The 21,715-nt window shown below is 39.1% G+C and overlaps 1 protein-coding gene across 35 annotated transcripts in view; it reads right to left on the bottom strand.

Moving 5' to 3' along the window:
- Positions 1 to 21,715, bottom strand: part of Pcdh15 (protocadherin 15) — a 1,553,555-nt gene that overhangs the window by 179,059 nt on the left and 1,352,781 nt on the right. For all 35 annotated transcript variants that reach the window (XR_001779427.2, XR_001779431.2, XR_001779430.2 and 32 more), the window contains 3 exons: positions 20,312 to 20,617; positions 16,672 to 16,896; positions 4,375 to 4,491 (listed from right to left, as the gene is read on the bottom strand). Coding sequence is in view for 18 of the 35 variants with exons in the window: in XM_017313785.2 (XP_017169274.1) it covers positions 4,375 to 4,491; positions 16,672 to 16,896; positions 20,312 to 20,617 (648 nt within the window). In the remaining 17 variants the exon portion in view is untranslated. The remainder of the gene's footprint in view (positions 1 to 4,374; positions 4,492 to 16,671; positions 16,897 to 20,311; positions 20,618 to 21,715) is intronic.

Raw genomic sequence — 21,715 nt, 5'->3', positions numbered from 1 at the left:
ATAAGCTTGACAATTTCTAAATAAGACAGAAACATTTTCATCTGTAAATTAATTGTAGTATTGATTGCAAGTGAAAATAGCAACAATGAAATTGTTTTTAGTAACTTACAGCTCATGACACATTACGTCAAACATACCATTATAGTGCTACATAACATAATGTATGTCCCAGAGAGGTCATACATGACAGATACTTAAAATGCACTGATAAATCAATTTAAAAATACGAATCATATTTACCTTTCTCATAAAACCTTCCTTGGGTTCTCATTTTTTTTTTTTTTGCCTTCAAATCTAATTATACTCCACTGTCATTAAAAAACCCCACCCCCACCTGTATAAAACACCATAAAGGTGTTCTTTCCACCTAATTTTCTGTAGCCAAAGGGACATGAGCTTGGTCTACATCATCTCAGTGTTTACAAGCTATTCACAGAGCAAGCAGACAATGATTGTATGTTTTCAGCTTTACCGTGTAAGAAAGAACCTATGAACTGTGTATATTCCACGTGCTCTATACAGTGTAGTTAATAGTTTCTGTGGCAAAGCTGGCAATAACCTGAATCAATTCTATGCCACAGCAGAGCCTGGAAAACAAAGAGTGGTAAAAAGTAAGTGAGCAAAGATACCAAAGGAATAGAAACAGAGGAGCACTCTAAAAGGAAGTCAAAACACAATGTAACATTCCTGGGTTTGGGCAGCCTTCAGTGTTGCATACAGAGAAAACTGTGAGACAAAATGGGATTACTCCTCTTACGGACCGCTGGCTATCACATGCTGCAGAGTGATGGGTAAGCTTTCTCAGGAATGTCAATTGGCTGGCATTCCTGGTGACATCACAGCAGTTTACTAAAACACAAGGTACTCATTGTAGAAATAAAATAAGTGGCTATCTTTTCCCCTCTGTAGAGATCAGCAGAGATAACCCGAACAGCGAGGATGGCTGTTAAAGACACCTATACAAACACTCCCTAAAATACTCCTTGATGGCTCATCTAAGTCCAGAACTGCCAAGTCTCACATCTTCATCAAAAGATATGAAAGACACCATCCTGGTGATTACTGTCTCATTATTTCTTCTGAAAAATATTATAAGAATACTTGCTGTTTAGGAATGGATTTTAAGCAAATTACTATTGATAAATTTATGATTTTTTTCTCATGGGGATTTTTTTCATAATCCTCTAAAACTATCTAGTTTTTTAAAAATAAGGAAGTTTGTAAGTTACTAACATTAAGCCATTCCGTTAATGCCTAGCTTAACAAGAATCTCGTTAATCTCATGTACACTAAAGGAAGGGTTACTCGGAAGAGTTAAACTTCTATGGGATCCTATGCATCATTTCTTAGAACTGGGTGAACAGCCAATGTCTTATGTATGTCGATTGCCCCACGACTGTGCTGATAGATGCACATTCTATTGCATCTATAATCCTGCCTCCAAACAGATTTCCATATGACAGAGTATGACCTGCAGCTTCAGAAGTAACCAAGACATGCTTGCAGCAATTACACATAGAGTTTTGCTTTGTGCAAGTTTGAAGTGACAAGTCCTTAGTGAATAGAAAGAAAAGGTTAGCAGTGTGTTGATTCCCAGTGATCCATCATTTCTTCAAGTCAATCCTGCGCTCCCAGGAGAGTGAAAAAGACAGTCTCAATGGTGTTAGAATCCTGGAAGATTGCTCCTCCCTCCAGAGCACTTTAATTTTGCACAACATGCGTTTTATAATTTTTAATTTATATTCAGAAATAGTGTTCTCCCAGGCTCTGAGACTGCACTCAACCTCTTCCTGTGACACTTCAAAGGGTTTGCTCTTGCTACTTTATAGTTGAAAATGTGTGGTTCTCACTTTCTTCAAATCAAACAGGATGTCTTGAAGGAGATGTGGTAAGTCTCTAAGCATAAAGGCGTTTTTTGAATAGCAGTGATGCTTAAAACAGTATCACTTAAACAGAAGCTGTTCTAAGGATACATTTATATCATTCTTAAATTTCAGTTCTTCAGTAACCTAACTGAAGCTTGGAGACAGCAATATATATATATATATATATATATCGCCAAACTGCTGCGGATCTTGCAAACTTGCCAACACTGAAGAGGATACAAATACATATTACTTTATCTATCTATTCCATTATGCAAATTTTTCCTAGCTGACCATTAATTACTAAACTAAGATATGGGAATACCAATGTTGAATGGGTTTCCTACCATTAAAGGTCTTACAATTTAGAACAGAGGTCACTGAATAAACGTTTAGTATTATATGAGCAGTAATTTAGTATTATACATGAGCAGTAATAGCTCAAATACTGGAATAGATAAGGGAACAGAAACCCTACAGGACAGCAAATTAAAATGATTCTCTATTGGTAAGTGAATATTTTTAGCAATAAGAGAGAGGAAAACACTGGTAAGCATATCTGGAAACTATATGATTTTATGAAATCAACATCAAAATGTAAGAAAAAATTCAATTATAATATTTTTAAATTATGCACATGGCACTTGTCTTCTGAAAATTTCCTTAGAACCAGGTTGTTATTTTGCACTGGAGTGGATGCAGCTAAACTATAGGTTTCTTAATTCAAGGGAATAAATCTGTAGAAATGGTTACAAAGCTAAAATCTGAATAATAGCTATGGTGAAACATTGCCACTGTTTCAGTGTTCAATGGAAACAGAATTAGATTTTTGTATGGAAATACAGCAGGTGAAGCCAATATGCTCAGCCAATGGAACAATCTGAGTGCTTATTTTACTTGCTGAAAAGCTGTCGTCCTCCTCCTCATCATCATCACTACCACTATCATCATCATCATCATTATCATCATCAATTAATAATCAGTAAGAACTAAGGATGTGAACTTAAAGTTTCTTCCACAGAAATGCAGACCTGGGAAAGTTCTAAAAACAACTCTAATGGTTTAAATCAGAGACTTCTTCTAGGAAAGGTAACTTAATAGAGTAGACCATTGACCAAGAAATAATTTATCACCCTCATGGAAACAATCAGATCACCAGGTACCAAAGTCACACGTGCCAAGATCAAGTGCCCTAAGACTTTGAGCATCCTGTACAGAGCAACAGAACCATTAGGCCACGCATCAATTCCACTCTTAAACTCAATGATCTCCTAAACTCTTCATTTATCATTTCTCCTGAGTTCCAATTCCTCTCTGTAGTTCTGTCTTGACCGTCTGTGAGTTTCTTGACAGCAGAAGGTGATTAAGCCAGCGGGCAGTGGGCGTTCATTATTATTGGTGTGCTCACGGATCATACTGAGGTGTGTGCAGTAGCTACTTCTTGCAACTGATGTGCTTACAGCTAGGAACTTTTGCTTATTTTCCAAGCTGGGATAAGTCAGTTACAAAGGTGTTTTAACACCCTGGGAAGGAGCTCCTGAGGGAAAGACCACTGCTTCCAAAGCTAACGTATTCTTTATTTTCCCAGAGGTTATCGTCAAAGCAAGCTTCGTACAGCTTGTAGCTGCTGGAACTGAAAAATGTGATGACTGCCATTGATTTTTTTTAATGTAAAAATTGTTTTAGAAATAGTATGCATATTAGCACTAAGAAATAATTTTAAGTCCCTGGCATGATTTAAGGCTTTAATCTTTTTAGACTTCTCAATGATAGCTTCTTTAATATGTTTATTTGCATTTTCTAGAAACCATTACTAGCATGAGTCCCTCAAAGTAAAAATATAAATCTGCTCAGACATTTAAAAAATTGGAAAGAATTGTAGGTTTTATACAGGGTGTTTTATACTGGTGTTATTATTTTTTGACTTGTATCAAATGTAATAATTTAACAACATTAAGATTTTTTTCATTTGTGTTATAATTACGTATTAGTTGAAAGCTCTGTCTTGATTGGCAACTTGGGATGTTTAGAAATAGGTCAATGCTCAACATAATTAATGAAAAATCTTCTAAATACATCTGAAAGAGACAGTGAGATTTATGTTTATAAAAATATGTTGTATGTAGGCTTAGCATTTGCTTATAAAAAGGCCATGCATAAATAAAACAGAAATGCATGAATATGAAACCTTTCCCATACAAAATTCAACTTAAATAAGGATCCTGTGTGATGGTTCATGATTCCAAGTACAAACAGTTCTGCATATGCTTAGCATTAATGCTGGATAAATTGGCAAATAGTAAACATTTAATATCTAACTAAAAACCTTAGACTCTGCTGTCTGCCTTCATCAGTGGTCACATAAAACATGACTGGCAGATCGTAGACATGTAGTCAGTAAGCAAGATCTCTGGAAAGGAGGAGAGGGGTCTTCAAGATCTAGCTGCTTTCTCGGGAACGGGGCACTTTCTAATCTCAACCCACAGCATTGGCCAGCATCTCTACTTACAGGTGGGTCCGCATCTTCAGCATAAACGGTGGTGATTGGTGTCCCCTTGACTGCATCTGGAGCCACCATCCCCTTGTAGATGCGTTTGCTAAACACTGGAGGGTAGTCATTCATGTCCTGTGAAGTAGAATTGAGATTTAGTGCTGTGGCCAAAGGAGACCAGGGAACCAGTTAGGTCGATTTGGCTCTTCATGTCATGCAACCTATTTACCAGGACCGGTTTTGTCCTTCCAGAACCTTTCATCTCCCACCTGACACCCTAGAGAAGTCAGGAGTCTATATCAGTGTGTGTGATATTAATCCCAGCATTGGAGAGACAGAGGCAGGCAGAACTCTGAGTTCCAGGTTAGCCTGGCTTACAGAGAGAATTCCAGGACAGCAAGTGCTACACACAGAAATCCTATTCCCCATCCTCTCCAAATACAGTCCAGGAAACAGGAAAAAAGATGTTTTGTTATTTCTTTTGTTGTTTCTTCCTTTTTAAACTTCTCTGTGTTTTTTTTTTTTTTATATTTTTTAAATTAGGTATTTTCCTCATTTACATTTCTAATGATACCCCAAAAGTCCCCCATACCCCCCCACTCCCCTCCCCACCCACTCCCACTTCTTGGCCCTGGCGTTCCCCTGTACTGGGGCATATAAAGTTTGCAAGTCCAATGGGCCTCTCTTTCCACTGATGGCCGACTAGGCCATCTTCTGATACATATGCAGCTAGAGACATGAGCTCTGGGGGGGTACTGGTTAGTTTATATTGTTGTTCCACCTATAGGGCTGCAGACCCCTTTAGCTCCTTGGGTACTTTCTCTAACTCCTCCATTGGGAGCCCTGTAATCCATCCAATAGCTGACTGTGAGCATCCACTTCTGTGTTTGCTAGGCCCCTTCGTAGCCTCACAAGAGACAGCTATATCTGGGTCCTTTACAACAGGTTTGAACATCCCACATACTTAATATGATTCCAAGAGCAAACTGTGAAATGTCCTTTATTTCAACTTTCATTTTAATGAATATAAAATAATAAGAGGAGGAAGTCTTCCCCGAAGCACACTACAGTGATGGTATTCACAATTACATATGCTTACAGATAGAATGCAATGTTAATTTACTTAAGGGAAAATTTCAAAGCAATTTATATGTATCTGATTTCACTGTGGTGGTAAAGGCTTACTGCCAGTCATTGAGTAGATACTAAGTTATGGCCGTGATAATTGAGTAGATACTAAGTTACAGCCATGATAACTAAGCACTGGATGCTATACTATTGGATACCATCTGACTCCAGATAAAGACATCCCTGTGGAAACTCTCCTAACCATAATTTGGCAAATGAAAGTGGTGGTCCAGAAGATGACTTGTCTGAACTGATATAATTATTTGTAAGGGCCAAAAACAATAAATCAATTCCTCTGAGTGGACGAAGATTTTTCTTAACCATCTTATCACTTAGGGAGAACTGCATGTCCTTTGTTTTTCTGACTTAGTGGTGTTTACTACAATGATTGCTTTAATGTTTGATCAAGCATCACACATTTAACTACATGACTTTCCAAAGGTTGATAAACTCAGTTTGCTCCTGATTTTTGTTGGTTTGTTTGTTTATCTGTTTTTGTTTTGTAGCTTATCCCTGCCCCTCTGGCCCAAGGAAATGTGAATTTTTGGAAGATTCGACTCTCTGGTGGTGAGGTAGCAGGATGTATTTTTCTAGTTGCATTAATTCAGTTCTTGGTGGTATGGAGAGAAGAGACCCATTTTTCTTTTCTGCTAGGTGGGTATTGGCAGATTCACCTTTGAGAATTCACACTGGGTGTTTTGATATCCATCCTCATAAACTGATTATACACACGCCAAAGGTTATAATAACAGAGGACCATTAAGAGATTGCTTATCCTTCTCATTATTTTGCTTGCCATTGACAGCATGAAGAATAAATCAATATTGTTATAATGTAGCAGTATTTCTTTTCATGGCCTACTCTACATGTGTTAGGCTTATGATCTCTATTGTGGGTGAAATATGTGGCAGATTGCCCATCATTCTACCACAGTTTATTGGAATGCAATGCCAACACGCATAATCAATACTTCATTATATTTATGCTGCGGGGCTATCAAAAGGAAAGAAAAAAAAAAAAAAAAAAAAACTCTCCTGGTGTGCAAATGTTCTATTATTCAGTTAAATTAAAAAAGCTCAACTCTACCACTAGAGGGCAGTATTGGCAAAAGGAAAGATTTCTTCCTCTGCCCTATAGTTAATTTTATCATTAAAACTCATTATAGTTTGCTTCCTGTGGTTATATTTGTTGATCTGAACAAAAATGAGTTTTAGTATTTCAACAGAGCATTCCAAATGTTGCCATGGTTTTCAACAAAAACAACACCAGGCATCTCTCACTGTGTTATTTTTTAACCAGTAAAGCTTGTAATTTGAATCCATGCGTCCTACAAATAAGATGTGACCTCAAGTTATTGTTAGCTAGATGGAAGAAAAATATGAGTCTTATGTATTCATTTTCAAAATGAAAGTCTAAAATAATCACGCAAACCATTTTTTGTTCAGACCAAAGGGTAGATTTGAGGGGACAAATATATTGAATATCATTCCAGGATGTTGTATATCTGTACTGCTGGCCAGTTTATAGATGAATAACAAACTAAAAAATAAAAGTAAAAAAGAACACGGACACTTAATATAAAGAGATGACAAATACGATGTGTTTTATAAAAATAAACCAATTGGGATATAGATCTCCTCCGCTTCTGACCCTCCCCCCGAGAGCTACAGTGGTGTGAAGCAGTGGATGGTTCTACCTCTATGCTGTTGACAATTCTGTCTGCTGCGGGCACTGACTTGTCTGGCCACCCTGCCCTCCTCCAGCTGCTCTCAGTTAAGGACAGTTGGCCGCCAGGGTCCATGCAGGAGCTCTTACGCTCTTTGTTTCCTGTAGGTCGGTCTTCTGTCTTCTGTTTCTTGCTGCTTTCTTGGCTTATGTTTCCTGACTCCTCTCATCCCTGTACTCCTGAGTGTGCTGTCAAGACGTGCATGCCTTTACACAAATGGCGTGTTTTCCTGCTTCACGTTGGGGACATTCTTAAATAGAAGTCAAATTCTTTGATAATTTCATAGTTTTCGAAAACTAAACTCATCACTGAAGATTCTCTCTTAGTTGTCAAGTGCAATGGCTGGCCATGGCAACTTGACTACATGTGGAATTGGCTAGAATTCAAAGTTGGAGGGTGTAACAGGAAAGGCAGGGCTACCTCTATTTAAACACGGGGGGGGGGGGTGCGGGGGGAGGGGCACACACAGCCATAAAAAGCATCTCCTGCTGGAGGACCTAATTGAGGACTGCCTGAGAGACCAAGGATTACAGGCACAGACGATGCCAGCCAATCTGGAACTGATGTTAGGAAGAGATGCTTTCTTGGGGCCAGCGGGTTGTGGGTATTGAAGGAGCTTGCAGCAGCAGTTCAGATGAGCTTGCTGGCTTTTCTCACAGGGCACAGGCAGCAGGAGGGTACACCCGTGAGAGGTTTTATTGTTTGTTTGGTTTTCTTGTTTTTTGTTTTCACTCAATTTGAAGCAGGTAGATTACGTTCTAATCTGGATCTTTGGGGTTGGAAGACACATGGCTTTAATCAACGCCACACCTTCTGCTGGAAGCGTGTATCGGGAAGCTTTTGGTCTTTTGCCTGGTTCTTTCTGCCCTCGCTAGCCAGCAAGTTCATTTCTTCACTGTTTTTAATGCCTATTTCTTTAGGATTCCAGTGTATATGGAAGATAAGCCGAGGCATCCAGCCATGTGGACAGAGCAAGCCCATAAGCAGTGTTCCTCCATGGCCTCTGAACCAGCGGCTGTCTCCAAGTCTTGCCCTGTTTGAATTCCTGTCTTGACTTCCTTTGATGGTCAACTGTGAGGTAGAATGATAAGCTGAATAAACCCTTTCCTCCCCAGCTTGCTTTTAGTCATGATGCTTCATAACTGCACTAGTAAGCCTAAGACACCTAGATTCAATAGGGGATCGTAGAATTTCTGAGTTTGTAATCTCTTTTTGCTGCAACAAAATATCTGAGAAAACTGAAGGAGGATTGATTTGAGTTACAGTTCTGAGTTTGAAGAACATTACAGACCAGAGCTTTGCACATCATGGTGGCCAGAAAACAAGGAAAAGAGAGGCCTTAATTTAAACAAAGACACTCCCTATTTTATTCTTCTAAAATCTGTTAGTAAATTAATCCCTTCATGAGGTCGGTGTCCTTTGGAACCAATCCACAAGATCCCTGATTCTCAATATTCTCACACTATATGCCAAAAGAACTTCTGAGGAACACTGAAACTCCAACCAAGATACTACAGGCTTACATTCATTATCATGGTTTAATACACACACACACACACACACACACACACACACACACACACACACACACGTGTGCACGCATGCGTGTGTGTATGTGTATATGTATATATATGTATGTATATGGGTATTGAAAGTCGACCACAACATTCATTGGAATATTTTAGGGAAGACTGAATTTTCACTAAAAACAAAACAGCTGGATGTGGTGGCACACATTTTTAATCGCAGCACTCAGGAGACAGAGGCACAAGGATCTCTGTGAGTTAGAGGCCAGCCTGATCGATGGAACCAGCTCCAGACAGACAGAGAAATCCTGTCTCAGAAAAAAGAAATCCAACCAACCAAGAAGCCAAACACAAAACCAAACAGACAACCAAAGAAACAAAAAATACAAAATGAAACAAAGAACAAAAGAAAAGAAAAATCTCATATAATATTTAAAATACCATTTTCTGAAGGTAATTTTAAACAATCCTCCATATTTGTCTCAAGAACTTACAGAGCTTTAACCATTGCATAGTTTTAAAAATTTTATGACAGTCTTTGTTACTGGTAAGACAGAAAAGAGGTAGAATTTATATCTATATTTAAAACAACAACCCATTCAATATTCAGCCATACAAATATTTGTTTTCTTTAAAACCTAAGGCAGTTTCCGCAAATATCATTTTTTGGAATATTAGTCCCAGAAGAGGCTTTATAAACAGGACCAACTATTCTTTATTGGTATCAAAAATATCATTTCATTTCTCTGAAATAGACAATCTATATTAATACTATGTGAAGTTCTGCTGTATAGAAATGTATTAACTTTTATTTAGTCTCATGTTTTCCAGAGTTTTATTTGTTTATGGGTTGAGTGTGTCTATGTGTGTATATATTTATCTGTGTGTATGTGTGTATATATGTGTGTGTATGTGTATGTGTTTGTATGTGCATATGTGTGTATGGTATCGATCTATGATATGTGTATATATGTGTATGTGGTGTGTGTATATGTGGTATTTGTCTATGATGTGTGTTTGTGTACATGTGTTATTTGTCGATGGTATATGTGTGTTTGTTTTGTGTGTATGTGTGTGTGGTATTTGTCTATGATGCATGTGTATGTGTGTATGATCTGTGTGTATGTATGTATGTGGTGTGTGTAAGTGTACATGTTATTTGTCTATGGTGTGTATATATGTATGTATGTAGTATGTGTGTGTGTATATGGTGTGTGTGTGTGTGTGTGTGTGTGTATGGTGTGTGTGTCTGTGTATATATGGTGTGTGTGTGTATGTGTGTGTATGTGTGTGTGTGTGATTACTATCTCTGAGAAGAAGTGTACTATTAACAGATTCCTGAGAGGCAAATCTGAGATATTGAAGATGTAAATTATTATTGTTTGGAAAATTGAATGAGTTCAATCCAAGTTTTCTGAGGATATAATAAGATACCAAACATGACAAGCACCATACAGGTTATGTTAGGTAGCTCCTTGGGGCAGGGACAGCAGCTGTGCCTGGCTGGAAGGTTGCTATGACCACAGAAACTATGGGACCGTGAAAGGCAGCCTGTTTTGGTTGAGCAAGGCTTGCTCCAGAGACACAGTAGGAAACTCTACAAGGGACGGAATAGTGAGCCACGTTCCCAGAGACAGGTGCCTGACACCACAGAGCCCCCACGTCCATAATTCTGTATCAGTCACACAGACAAAGCCCCGAGCTCCTGGCATTCTGGCTAGACTCCACCCCCACAGTTACTTGACAAAAGCCAGGTATGCTCCTTCCCACAGTTACCTGGCAACAGCAAGGTAGCCCAGCCCATAAAAGGAGCTGCTTGGCCCCTCCTCGCTCTCTCTCTCTCTTTTTATTATTAGGTATTTTACTCATTTACATTTCCAGTGCTATCCCAAAAGTCCCCCATACCCCCCCAATCCCTTACCCACCCACTCCCACTTTTTGGCCCTGGCGTTCCCCTGTACTGGGGCATATAAAGTTTGCAAGTCCAATGGGCCTCTCTTTGCAGTGATGGCCAGCTAGGCCATCTTTTGAAACATATGCAGCTAGAGTCAAGAGCTCCGGGGTACTGGTTAGTTCATAATGTTGTTCCACCTATAGGGTTGCAGATCCCTTTAGCTCCTTGGGTACTTTCTCTAGCTCCTCCATTGGGGGCCCTGTGATCCATCCAATAGCTGACTGTGAGCATCCACTTATGTGATTGGTAGGTCCTGGCATAGTCTCACAAGAGACAGCTATATCAGGGTCCTTTCAGCAAAATCTTGCTAGTGTATGCAATGGTGTCAGTGTTTGGAGGCTGATTATGGGATGGATCCCTGCTCTCTTAAACTCTCACCTTTCTTACTCCCATCTCTAGCCCCACTTTTCTCTCTCCCTTTCCCTCTCTCTCCACATGGCCATGGCTATCCTCTCTTTCTTTCTACCTTCTTTCTTTCTCTCTGCCTTCCTACAATAATGCTCTAAAACCATAGACTGCCTCTGTTCATCAAGGCATCGTACTTGAATGATGGGATAGGCTTTCCCCTAAAGAGCCACTTCTAACTTCCCACCAGAAGGCCTTCCTGTGCTCCAGCCACGAACCAGAGGACGGACTCTCACCTGCATGGGAACCACCCAGCTCACCCTCTCTCCCTGCCCTCTCCTCTATTCAGCCTCGAGGCTGGCTGAGCCATCCCCAGGGCCCCCACTTTGTTCTCAGCTCTTCCTTGGTGTCCAGCAGCATCTGGGACTGAGAACCTGTTATCTCTGGCCTTCGTGAGGCCCAGATACCTCAGATTGCCCCTTGTCCACTTCCTGCAGGATACAAGTTTTTCTCCCACTCCCTTTATTCCTCCATACCTGCTGCCCTACAAGAAACTATATTCACTGGTCATAAGGCCTTAGTAGGAATGAGATCTTAACAGCTTCCTTCATTCCCACTGGAAGTGGGTTACAGCTCGTAATCCATGACAAGAGATTTTTTTTTTTAATTAGGAGTAAAAGTGCTAACCAATGAATGTTAAAAGGCTGCACTAGATGCACAAATAAGGTACTTTCTTAGGACTTTCAGGAACCACAATGTGCTACTGATGGAGCTCTAAGAGACCTGTGTAATTGCCATAGCTCAGGACACAAATTCAATGTGTGTGTGTACATTTTTATTGGCTTCCTCTAGTCTAGAGGCAACAAATGACAGTTTGGTCCTCAGTCTAGGCTGATAAAATAGGAAGAGATCCAAAAAATCATGTCTCCCTATGTGTTCAGCTTTTTAAATTTGATGGCCAATGCATTAGAGGAAACACATTAATAAGACACTGACCAGCAGAAGAGAAGAGGAAAGATATTGGAAGGCCACCATACAAAGTCATTTTTTCAAGATAAATAACCATATGGAAGAGCTCACTGTTTCATTTTAAAAAAAAATTTTTTTTAAATTATGCTTTATGTGTAAGGGTGTTTTGCTTGAGTATGTGTCTGTGTGTGTCTGATCCCCACAGAGGCAAGAAGAGGGCATCAGATCTCTGGAACTGAGTTACAGGTATGGTGTGAGCTTCCATGTGAGTCCCAGGTCCCAGGAATTGAACCCAGGGTCCTCTGGAAGAACCATGCAGAAATCTCTCCAGCCCCACACATTTAGTACACTTTAAGAATAACAGTGGAACAATAATGATCCAGGGTTATGGAAGAAGGGTCAAGGAAGCTTCAACCCCAGAAACCTCAAATATGAGGACAGAAGGAGTTGGCTTCTTCCCCCTCCCAACCTTATGACGTAAAGTTGGCTCCCCCCACTATCTGACGGTTATCAGGCTTCACTCCTTGCTTGACCTTATAAGGCTCTCTCCTCCCCTTACTCTACAACCACTGAGAATGCAGATGAAGCATCTTCTAAGACCCCTGCCCTGGTCAGTGATACAAAGCCACACAAACCTTGCCCCAGAGACCATGGCCACCTCCCTAATGAATGAACCAGTGCTCTGAGCTGTTCCCAGGTGTGCTTATTGCCCCACAGACCAAGATCCTGCTCTGTATGCCTGGTTACGCCTACCTCCCTTCAGTCCAGATCCATCTGGCTACCCAGAGGAAGAAGTGGACATGGATAGTAAATATCAACCAATATTTCAATAGCTAGTTTCCTATAATTATCTTTTTGTTCAAATGTCACCATTTAGACAGGAATGTGATGGATATTGTTAGTCTTAAAGTGTGCAGAGGTTCTGCCCCCCCCCCCTTTTTCTTGTCCAAAAAAGTGGCTACATCCTCAAGCCATGGCTTCTATGTCCAAATCAAAGCCAGGACTCTCCTCGATGGTCCTCAGGTGCTGTGGCTTTGTCAGTGATGCCATAGCCCTGTGCAGTGGTTCCTTCTGGAAGAGCTAATGTCTTGTTTACATTCAGTGGAATAGCAAAATTTTGTTCTGGAGGAAAGTCCTTCGAAAGAACAAAATATGAGGTTCTTCTATGAGCCACTGTTTGCCACAACTTGAGTCTATATATAGGCAATCTTTTATTGCAGACCCTGTGTCTAGCCATTCCTGCCCCACAGAGAACTCTGGGACAGGCAAACACACTTGTCCCTTGTCTCTTGAAGGTGTCATTTGCCTGTGAACACCTTCAGCTCTTCTGATGTGCACTCTTTCTAGCTCTGCAATTACATCATTATATAATCGGATTATATATCTTAGATTATAAGAACTGGCTTGCTTTTATGTTAGTTTGGAAGGCAGGACATAATACTGGATCTCACTATTTCCATTCTTTGGAGTTCTGTTTTTTTGATTTTTAGATGCTTACCCATAGTATGTAGTTTACTATTTTCCACACAATAAGGATTTGTCTATCAGTGCCCTCTAAATCTACAACAAAATACAGTTTTTATGCCATTGTATAATAGTATAAGATACATTATACTATTATATTATATAGACTATTGGAACTTCACTCCGGAAAAGTTTTTAACCAGTATCTATTGTAAACTCTTATTTTGTTCATCATGTAGGCATATGTTCTTCTAAGTTTCCCTTGATTTATGCATGTACCAAGTTTTAAAATATTAGATGAGCTCAATACTAAATACTTTGCCATTTCATTTTGTCCTCTTTACAAAAGAAACCATGCCTCGGCTCATACTTTTCAAAGAGGGAATCTTTAAGACAATTTCTCCTTGGTGATTGTTTACGGAACAAATATCTCTTCCCCAAATACTGTGAAATTACATGATCAGCAGGATGGCTTGCCATAACAGATAGAAGCAAAGAAACAGCAGAGAGTTTGCAAGTTTGGGGAGGTTGTGGTAGTAGAGAAACGGGATCTGTATTCTAGTTGTCTGTTAAGAACAGTGGAGACATTCTGTTGGCTTCAGTGGTGTATGGGAGAGTTTTAAAGTTTCAATTTGCATATCCTACCTAGAATTACCAGAAAAAAGGAACTATCTGCTTTTAGAAATATAGCCTGAAATTTTATTATGCTTGTATAAGTAAGAAAAAAATAAAGAAAAAGTGATGTTGAACCTATATATAATTATTAGAGAAGTTTTGTTTCAAATGCACAATAAATAAAACACACAGATCAGGCAGATTTATTCACTGGAATACTTGAGTTCTCTGAATAAAACAAAGGACTGAGGCACAGGATTAGTCCAACATCCTCTAAATTTCGAGGACAGAATGAGCCACAGTGACTGGATGCCTTCTGGATGCTGCTGCGAGTCTTAGTGAAACCTTGGATCACAGTGAAGAGCAGCCTGGGAAGAGGAAGACCTATCTAGGAAACCAGGAAGATTAAAACATATTTTTAGTCTGCTTTTTTAAAATTAAAATATTTGAACCTAGTTTGCCTCTACTGACTTCATCCAGGATACAGTCAAAGCATACTGTGTTCCAATCAATTATATATATATATATATATATATATATATATATATATATATATATATATATATATATATATATACTCAATTTGACTTCTTCTAACTACTTGCATGAGCATAAGTCTAGTCTAAAGCCAGAGCAGCCAACTCCACTCTTGGGTAACTCAGACCATCACTACCAGCTACTCCTCAGAGAGAAGTTAGTGACATTTGATTAGCTATTTTTCAACCGGGGAGAACATGAAGACACTATCAAATAAAAGGTGTCTTCCACTGTCACATGTATGTTGCAGGATTTTTGATCACACTGTGAACCTTGAGATTGTGTTATTTAATGAAAGAACCTGTTTCTAGTTGTGGTGTGGCTCAGCCCTTAGCATACTTCTTTAATACCCTCTGGCTGGAATACAGACACACTCTTAGTACTCATCTTTAATCCCAAACAATGAAGGTAAAGTTAGTTTGTAGATGGAAGGACCCGTGTTTGAAAGTGATGTCTAATTGAGTGGCAGACAAAGTGATGAATCAGAGAAATATTTGACAGAATAGGATCTGCCCAACTCTCAGGAGAAGAGAGAGGACAGGGAAGCTACTTGAGGGGCAGTGCAGAGAGAGAGAAGGGGACAGTTTTTACTGGGATAGCTTTTTTACAGAGACAGGTTGCAGAGAAAGAACAATCTAGACACAGGCAAAGATAGAATGAACCAGAGAATGAGAAGGAGACAGAAGATCAGAATAGATTGCTGAAGTTATTATGAGGCCAAGCAGAGCAGTTGAAGAGAAACAGAGAGAAGCTAGATTGGATCAGCCAACTTGGAGAAGAGTTTGAACCAGAACAGCTGAGTTGAACCAGCCAGCCAGAGTTCAGAAAGAGCTAGAAAGGCTAAGCTGCTTCAGTAGTAAGTCTCAGAGGCTGAAAACAATCTAGGCCTAGATAAGATTGTTAGGGAGACTGGAAGCTTCCAGGACTTGGCCTAGGTTAGCAGACAGAGGTAGTAAGCCTAGAAGATGACAAACTATATCAGGCAAATAAAAGTTATATCTACACATATCAGTAAAAATTTGACTACTTTCCTCTTTTTAATGCTTCAGGCCTCCCACAGCATTAAGGTAAGAAGAGGCAGCCATTCGTCATCTGGTTCTGGTGCAGTTTGGTGTACTTGATCACTTTAGTCATTCTCGCTGAGTGATCTGTATCTACTTTTCCTGTCCTGACAACTTCCTACCCCAAGAGAATGAGAATTTATTCACATACCCTAGAGATAACAACACAGACCAGGCTGGTACTGTTCTTGTAGGGACCCTCTTTGCCTCCCTTTTCCTAAAATCATAGTTCTATTGACCACCATATCTGGAGGTCAAGACAAATTCTTATCCCCCAGGAAGTTAAGCCAAACTCCAGTGCAGAAAAATCAAAGGTTGATCCAGAATTGAACATTAAACCCACCTATCTCTGAAGCTCTATTTTTTTTTACCTTAGAGTCTTAAAATTACAAACTAAACTCGTTCATCCTGAGGTCAATAAACTCTACAGCATCTATACTGTGTATCTCTCTTTATCTGACCCTCAGAATATTAATATCCACATTGCTTTGGACTGTGGACCATACTGTATCAAAATGAAGTCCTGATTTGACCAGTCACAGCATGTGGCAGACTCATAGCAATCTTTCAAAGAGATTTGTTTAATGTATTTTTAAAATCCATCTTCTAGGGCTGAAGAGATACCTCAGTGGTTAAGAGCACTGGCTGTTCTTCCAGAAGTCCTGACTTCAATTTCCAGTACCCACATGGTGGCTCACAATCATTTATAGTGGAATTTGATACTCTCTTTTGACATGCAGGTGTACATGCAGAGAGAGAGAGAGAGAGAGAGAGAGAGAGAGAGAGAGAGAGAGAGAGAGAGAGCACTCATACATAAAATAAATAAATGAATCTTTAAAAAAAATCCATCTTGTAGGGTTATTTTGCAAGTCTCCATAAGTACTTCACAGCAATAAATCATTATCCCTCACAGTCCCTATGGCTTGTTCCAAAAATACACCATGAGTTTAAAAGTCCAGATGTGGCATATAGAGAGAAAAGGTTCCTTACCTTCACAATTACCGTGACTGTTGCTATACCAGGTGGCATAGTCCCATAAATGTCAAAGGCCTCCACCAAGAATGTGATGCTTGCCTCCTGGTCCGGAAAGGCCTCATAATCCAAACTCCTCAGAAGAGACAATTCTCCAGTGAATGGATGCAGTGCAAAAAGGTGTTTCACTTCTGGGCTTCTGATCCGATATGACACATTGGCTCCAAGGTCAACATCCTTGGCCTATGACAAGTCATAGAGGAGGATGGTTACATCAGAGGGTTTCCCACACGTGGACTGAGGGGCTGATGGAACTGCATGAGTGCCTTAGACAGCATGGATTTCATGATAGGAAAGAGACACATGACTTGTCATTTATTGGTAAATGGGAAATGAAAAGAAGGAGAAAGGACAGACATAAGATAATGATCATGAAATATTTTTGAATAGAAATATTGAAGGAGTGATCTACATACACATGCTCTAAAACCCCATAAGGAAAATAAGGAAATATGGACATGGTTGCTTTTCAGAAGGAAGCCTTGGAAGGGTGAGGTAACATATTTATGAAGGCTTCTCCCCTGCACTTCCCTGCCTTTTGACCAGTGTCTGTTAAGCACTTTTTGTGCTGAAGGTGCAGTGAAGAGAATAAAATGAACTCTGGTGGGCTGGTGAGATGGCTCAACAGGTAAGAGCACCCGACTGCTCTTTTAAAGGTCCTGAGTTCAAATCCCAGCAACCACATGGTGGCTCACAACCATCTGTAATGAGATCTGACTCCCTCTTCTTGTGTGTCTGAAGACAGCTACAGTGTACTTACATATAATAAATAAATAAATCTAAAAAAAAAGTACTCTGGTGTAAAAACCATAGCCTGGAAGAGAAATAAAACATAAATACCCAAATAAAAGGGGAAGGATGATGTAGTGTCCAAAGGTGATTGATTGGAGCCCAAATGAAAAGATGGTTTTGATTCTGGTTTTGTTTTGTGGAGGTAGAGTGGCCATTCCATTCCGTGGCACAGACTGGGAAAAGCTCTTTGATGGAAGGAGCAGAAGTGTAAGAATAGAAGTGCAGAACCTTGGGTCTGTTGAATGAGCACTTATTTGGGTACATACTGCCTAGCTATTAGTCTTGCTCTCCTCGTATCATTCATGACATCACAGTAGAGTGGACCAGTCAAAGCACAGATTTTGTGTCATTTTCCTGTTGAAAACTCTCCTGTTTCCACTTTGTCTTTGACTGACACTGTTAGCTGCCTTTCTGTTATTATAAAAAAAATTCCTCTGCTAAGTAACTCATAAAGTGGGGTTCAGTCCCTGGTTACTAAGCCCTGTGTGGGTATGTGGAATGACAGCACATCATGGTGGTAAATGATGACCACAAGAAGATTGATGTCATGAAACCCAGGAAACAGAGAGAAACATGAAGGGGCCGGGGACTCAATATCTTTCTTCAAGGACATGTTCTCTGTGTCCCAACATGTAATAATTCCACAGGCTGAGGACCAAGCCTTGAGCTTATAGGCCTTGGGGGACATTCAAGATTCAAATGACAGCGATCTAATCCTCCAAAGGCTGTGACAGAACACAATGCCTTCTGGCTCTTTAGAACCTTGAACATCAATCAGCACCCCCTCCCCGCCCCTTGACATTTTGATCGTTTTATTTTTACATGGCCTTGAATAATCCTTTCTGTTTCTCTCTTTGTCTGGTAGCTGACTTGCTTCTCAGTTCACAGTTGCAAAGGAGGTTTTTCTAGCAGGAAAAAAAATAAATAAACCACTCAAGGTTGTATAGAAAGTATACCTTAGAAACTTAGCACCTAGCAGTGTTGGGTATTGTATAAAGCTGTCTGAAAATTCTCTAGAGGCTGTGAATCCATCTTGATATGTTTTGCATCACCAAAAGATGTATATGCAAACATACACATATATGTATGTAACATATATATAACAACAATTAGTGAAAAAGGAGGGCATAAATTTGAAAGAGAATGAGAAGTATTGAAGATATTTAGAAGGAGGAAAGGAAAGGAGAAAAATGATATGATTATAATATCAAAATAATTACTAAAAATATAGCAGATGACACAATATATAGTTGGGTGAAGAGGAATTTTCATCCAGCAACATAGCTGCTCAGGCAAGGAATTGCATGCAAAGATGTGATCCAGCTGAAAGCAGACATGACCTATATTATATTATGATCTGGCTAGAATAGTGTCCGTGGAACACTACCTTTATCCCATAGCAGAGAAGGTAAGGTTGACAGAACAAGTCAGAGATAGGATACACCCAACTCCCTGTGCATGGTGTTTGTGTGCGTGTGTGTATGTGCATGTGAGAATGTGTGTGTGTGTGTGTGCATGTGTGTGTATGTGTGTGTGTGTTACCAGAACAGTTTTACAGAGACAGGTTGCTGAGAGAACAAGCTAGACACAGGTGCAGACAGAGAATGAGGAGGTTCCATAAGATAATAACTTATTGCCAAAGTTAGTATGAGGTCAAGTAGAGCAGTTTAGGCTGTAGCCAAGAGAAGCTAGATTGAATCAGTCGGCTTGGAAGATTAGATTGTATAGAGGCTGGAAGCTGCCAGGCCTAGGCTAGGGATTGCTAGAATAGACAAAGAAAAGTTTTAGGTTCAGCCCGAGTCATGTATTTGCACAGGTTGGGTATGACTCTCATCTCTTCCCATCATCTGAGGGGATAAAAGTTACATTTGCAGTTGCACACCTATTATGCATGAGTGTTGAAGAGGTGGCTGGATGAGCATATAGACAGATGACTCTGTAGGTTAGCACAGATCATGACTTGATTTATTAATGTCTGTAACCTAGGTGAGTATTTGTTGAGGTATATCAAGAAAATCTTGATAGAAAATTTCAAGTTCTGCTCTGCAGGTGAAATATAAGCATAGTGAGGTTTACTTCTTTGCTATAATATTCACAGACACTCTGTGTCAGAATTAAATGGGCTATTTCCAAAAATGAGATGTGTAGGTTAACCTGAGCTTTTGTCTAAAAAAGTCAGAAGCTGCTCATAATACTACAGCTGAGTAAAAAGGTTTTAGTATGGAAATTCAGTTAAGAAGAGCTAGAAATTTGGAAAATGTGAGAATGAAAAAAAGTTAACTACAGAATAAAAAATTTTGTATATGTTTGTATAAATTACGTGGGGAAAAGTATAATAATTCATGTGTATATATGTATATGTGAATATATACATGTCTTGTATGTATATACTTGAACACACATACACATATATAGTGTATATGTAAATGTATATATGCATATTAATATCTATTTGATATTTGTAGGAGCCTTCTGATAGATGTTGAAGATACTTCCAAAAATTAATATAGTTTTTGAGAAAATCAGCCTTTCCTTTCTGTTGTCAATATGATAAAACCATATAACATTATTTAATTATGCAAATGTCTGACGTTGCTTAGGATTGCATTGCAGACTTTGTCCTTTTGATTTTATGGCTTCTCCCAGAGGAAGGTTTTCACACAAAACACAACAAGATTTATCTACAGCTTATCTGAATTGGAGCTATTCTCAAACACATCACATGTTTATAGTTAAACTTCAATGCCTTCTCCTCACAGCTAATCTTATAATACAGATGTCATGGAGTTAATGCCTGTCTACACACCTCTATTTGAAGAAAGGAGGTCCCGGCTGGCAGATTCTCTTCAACGACAACTGTGTACGTTGAATTGGTAAAAACAGGACTGTTATCATCAATGTCCAACACCTTGATGTACAGTGTCAGAGTTGAATGTCGAGGGTGGACTGCTCCATCTGTTGCCACGACAACCAGTTCATAGTGGTCCCTGGCTTCCCTGTTCAGCTTCACGGCTGTGTAAATGCTCCCGTTGGATGTGATGCGGAAGAGGTTGTTGAAGTTCCCCAGGCTGTAGTGAACTTGGCCGTTTATCCCAGCATCTGGGTCTGTTGCCTAAATGGAAGAAACAAAAAGGTTCGCACAACAGCTTCTGGCACGTAGTTGACAAACTGTGCCATGTTTTCTAACCAAATATTCTTTTTTTCCTCTAAATGCAAAATTAGAAGATAATAAAGGTACAATTTGCAGTCAAAAATCATGAAAAGAAATAAGCTCTGATTTAATTATATACTTAGTGAAAACGAAATAAGCTGATACCATTAGACCCAGCAATATATTATGTCAGAGAAAATGAGTGTTATAAAAATGGAAAGTTGCATGTAATTTTATTGCTACGGTGGATTTTAAATGTCAAAAGTAGCACTTGGCTTTAATTAATTAAAGATAATTCACTAACAGTTTAAGATTTGATAGTTGTTTTGCTTAAGGAATTCATATAGTCATTTTCACATTTACATAAGATTGGGCACATATATTTACCTCATTTAATCTTTATGATGATTTCTAATGAGTAAATATCTTTGGCCCCATTATGCAAATGAGACCATATGGCTTAAGGAAATTAATTGTCTCACATAAAGTTATACAAGAATTAAATACCTCAGGGGTCCTAGAATTTAGAACAATGACTTATATGTAAAACTATTTAATAAATGCTAATGAAAGTAATGAATGTTGAGCGGATACATGGACCTGAGGTTTGAAATTAAACATATTCCCAAACTGAATTGTAATAAAAGTACAGAAACTGTCAAATTACAAGTCAGGGCTACTGTTTAATGTTAGAATATGAATCTCAAATAATAGCTGAGGATCATTGGAGCTACTTGAATCTATATTTGCTAACAGTTTTAGGCATAAAGTCATTTTGCATCAGAAATGGAAAAATTACTTCTAATAGAACGTTTATGGAAGTACTTTTGTTTGGAAGTCAGTAAATTTATCACAATGGATAACTTCACACCACCAGATACTATACATTTTGTATCAAATGATTCTATGATTGTTTTTTCATAAATTCTTGACTCTACCTAAGAAGCTGTGAAGTAGTATATGCTTAGGTCCCAAACTATATATACTAAGTATGCAAGACAGAGGAGACGGTTCATTTTGATTTCTAAACTTAGAGATGACTGAATCTCTGCAAGGGCT

This window comes from Mus musculus, chromosome 10 (assembly GCF_000001635.26).
Source record: "Mus musculus strain C57BL/6J chromosome 10, GRCm38.p6 C57BL/6J".
In the NCBI taxonomy this organism is placed as follows: domain Eukaryota; kingdom Metazoa; phylum Chordata; class Mammalia; order Rodentia; family Muridae; genus Mus; species Mus musculus.
Note: the sequence above shows the minus strand (reverse complement) of the source record. Positions and strands in the feature narration are given on the sequence as shown.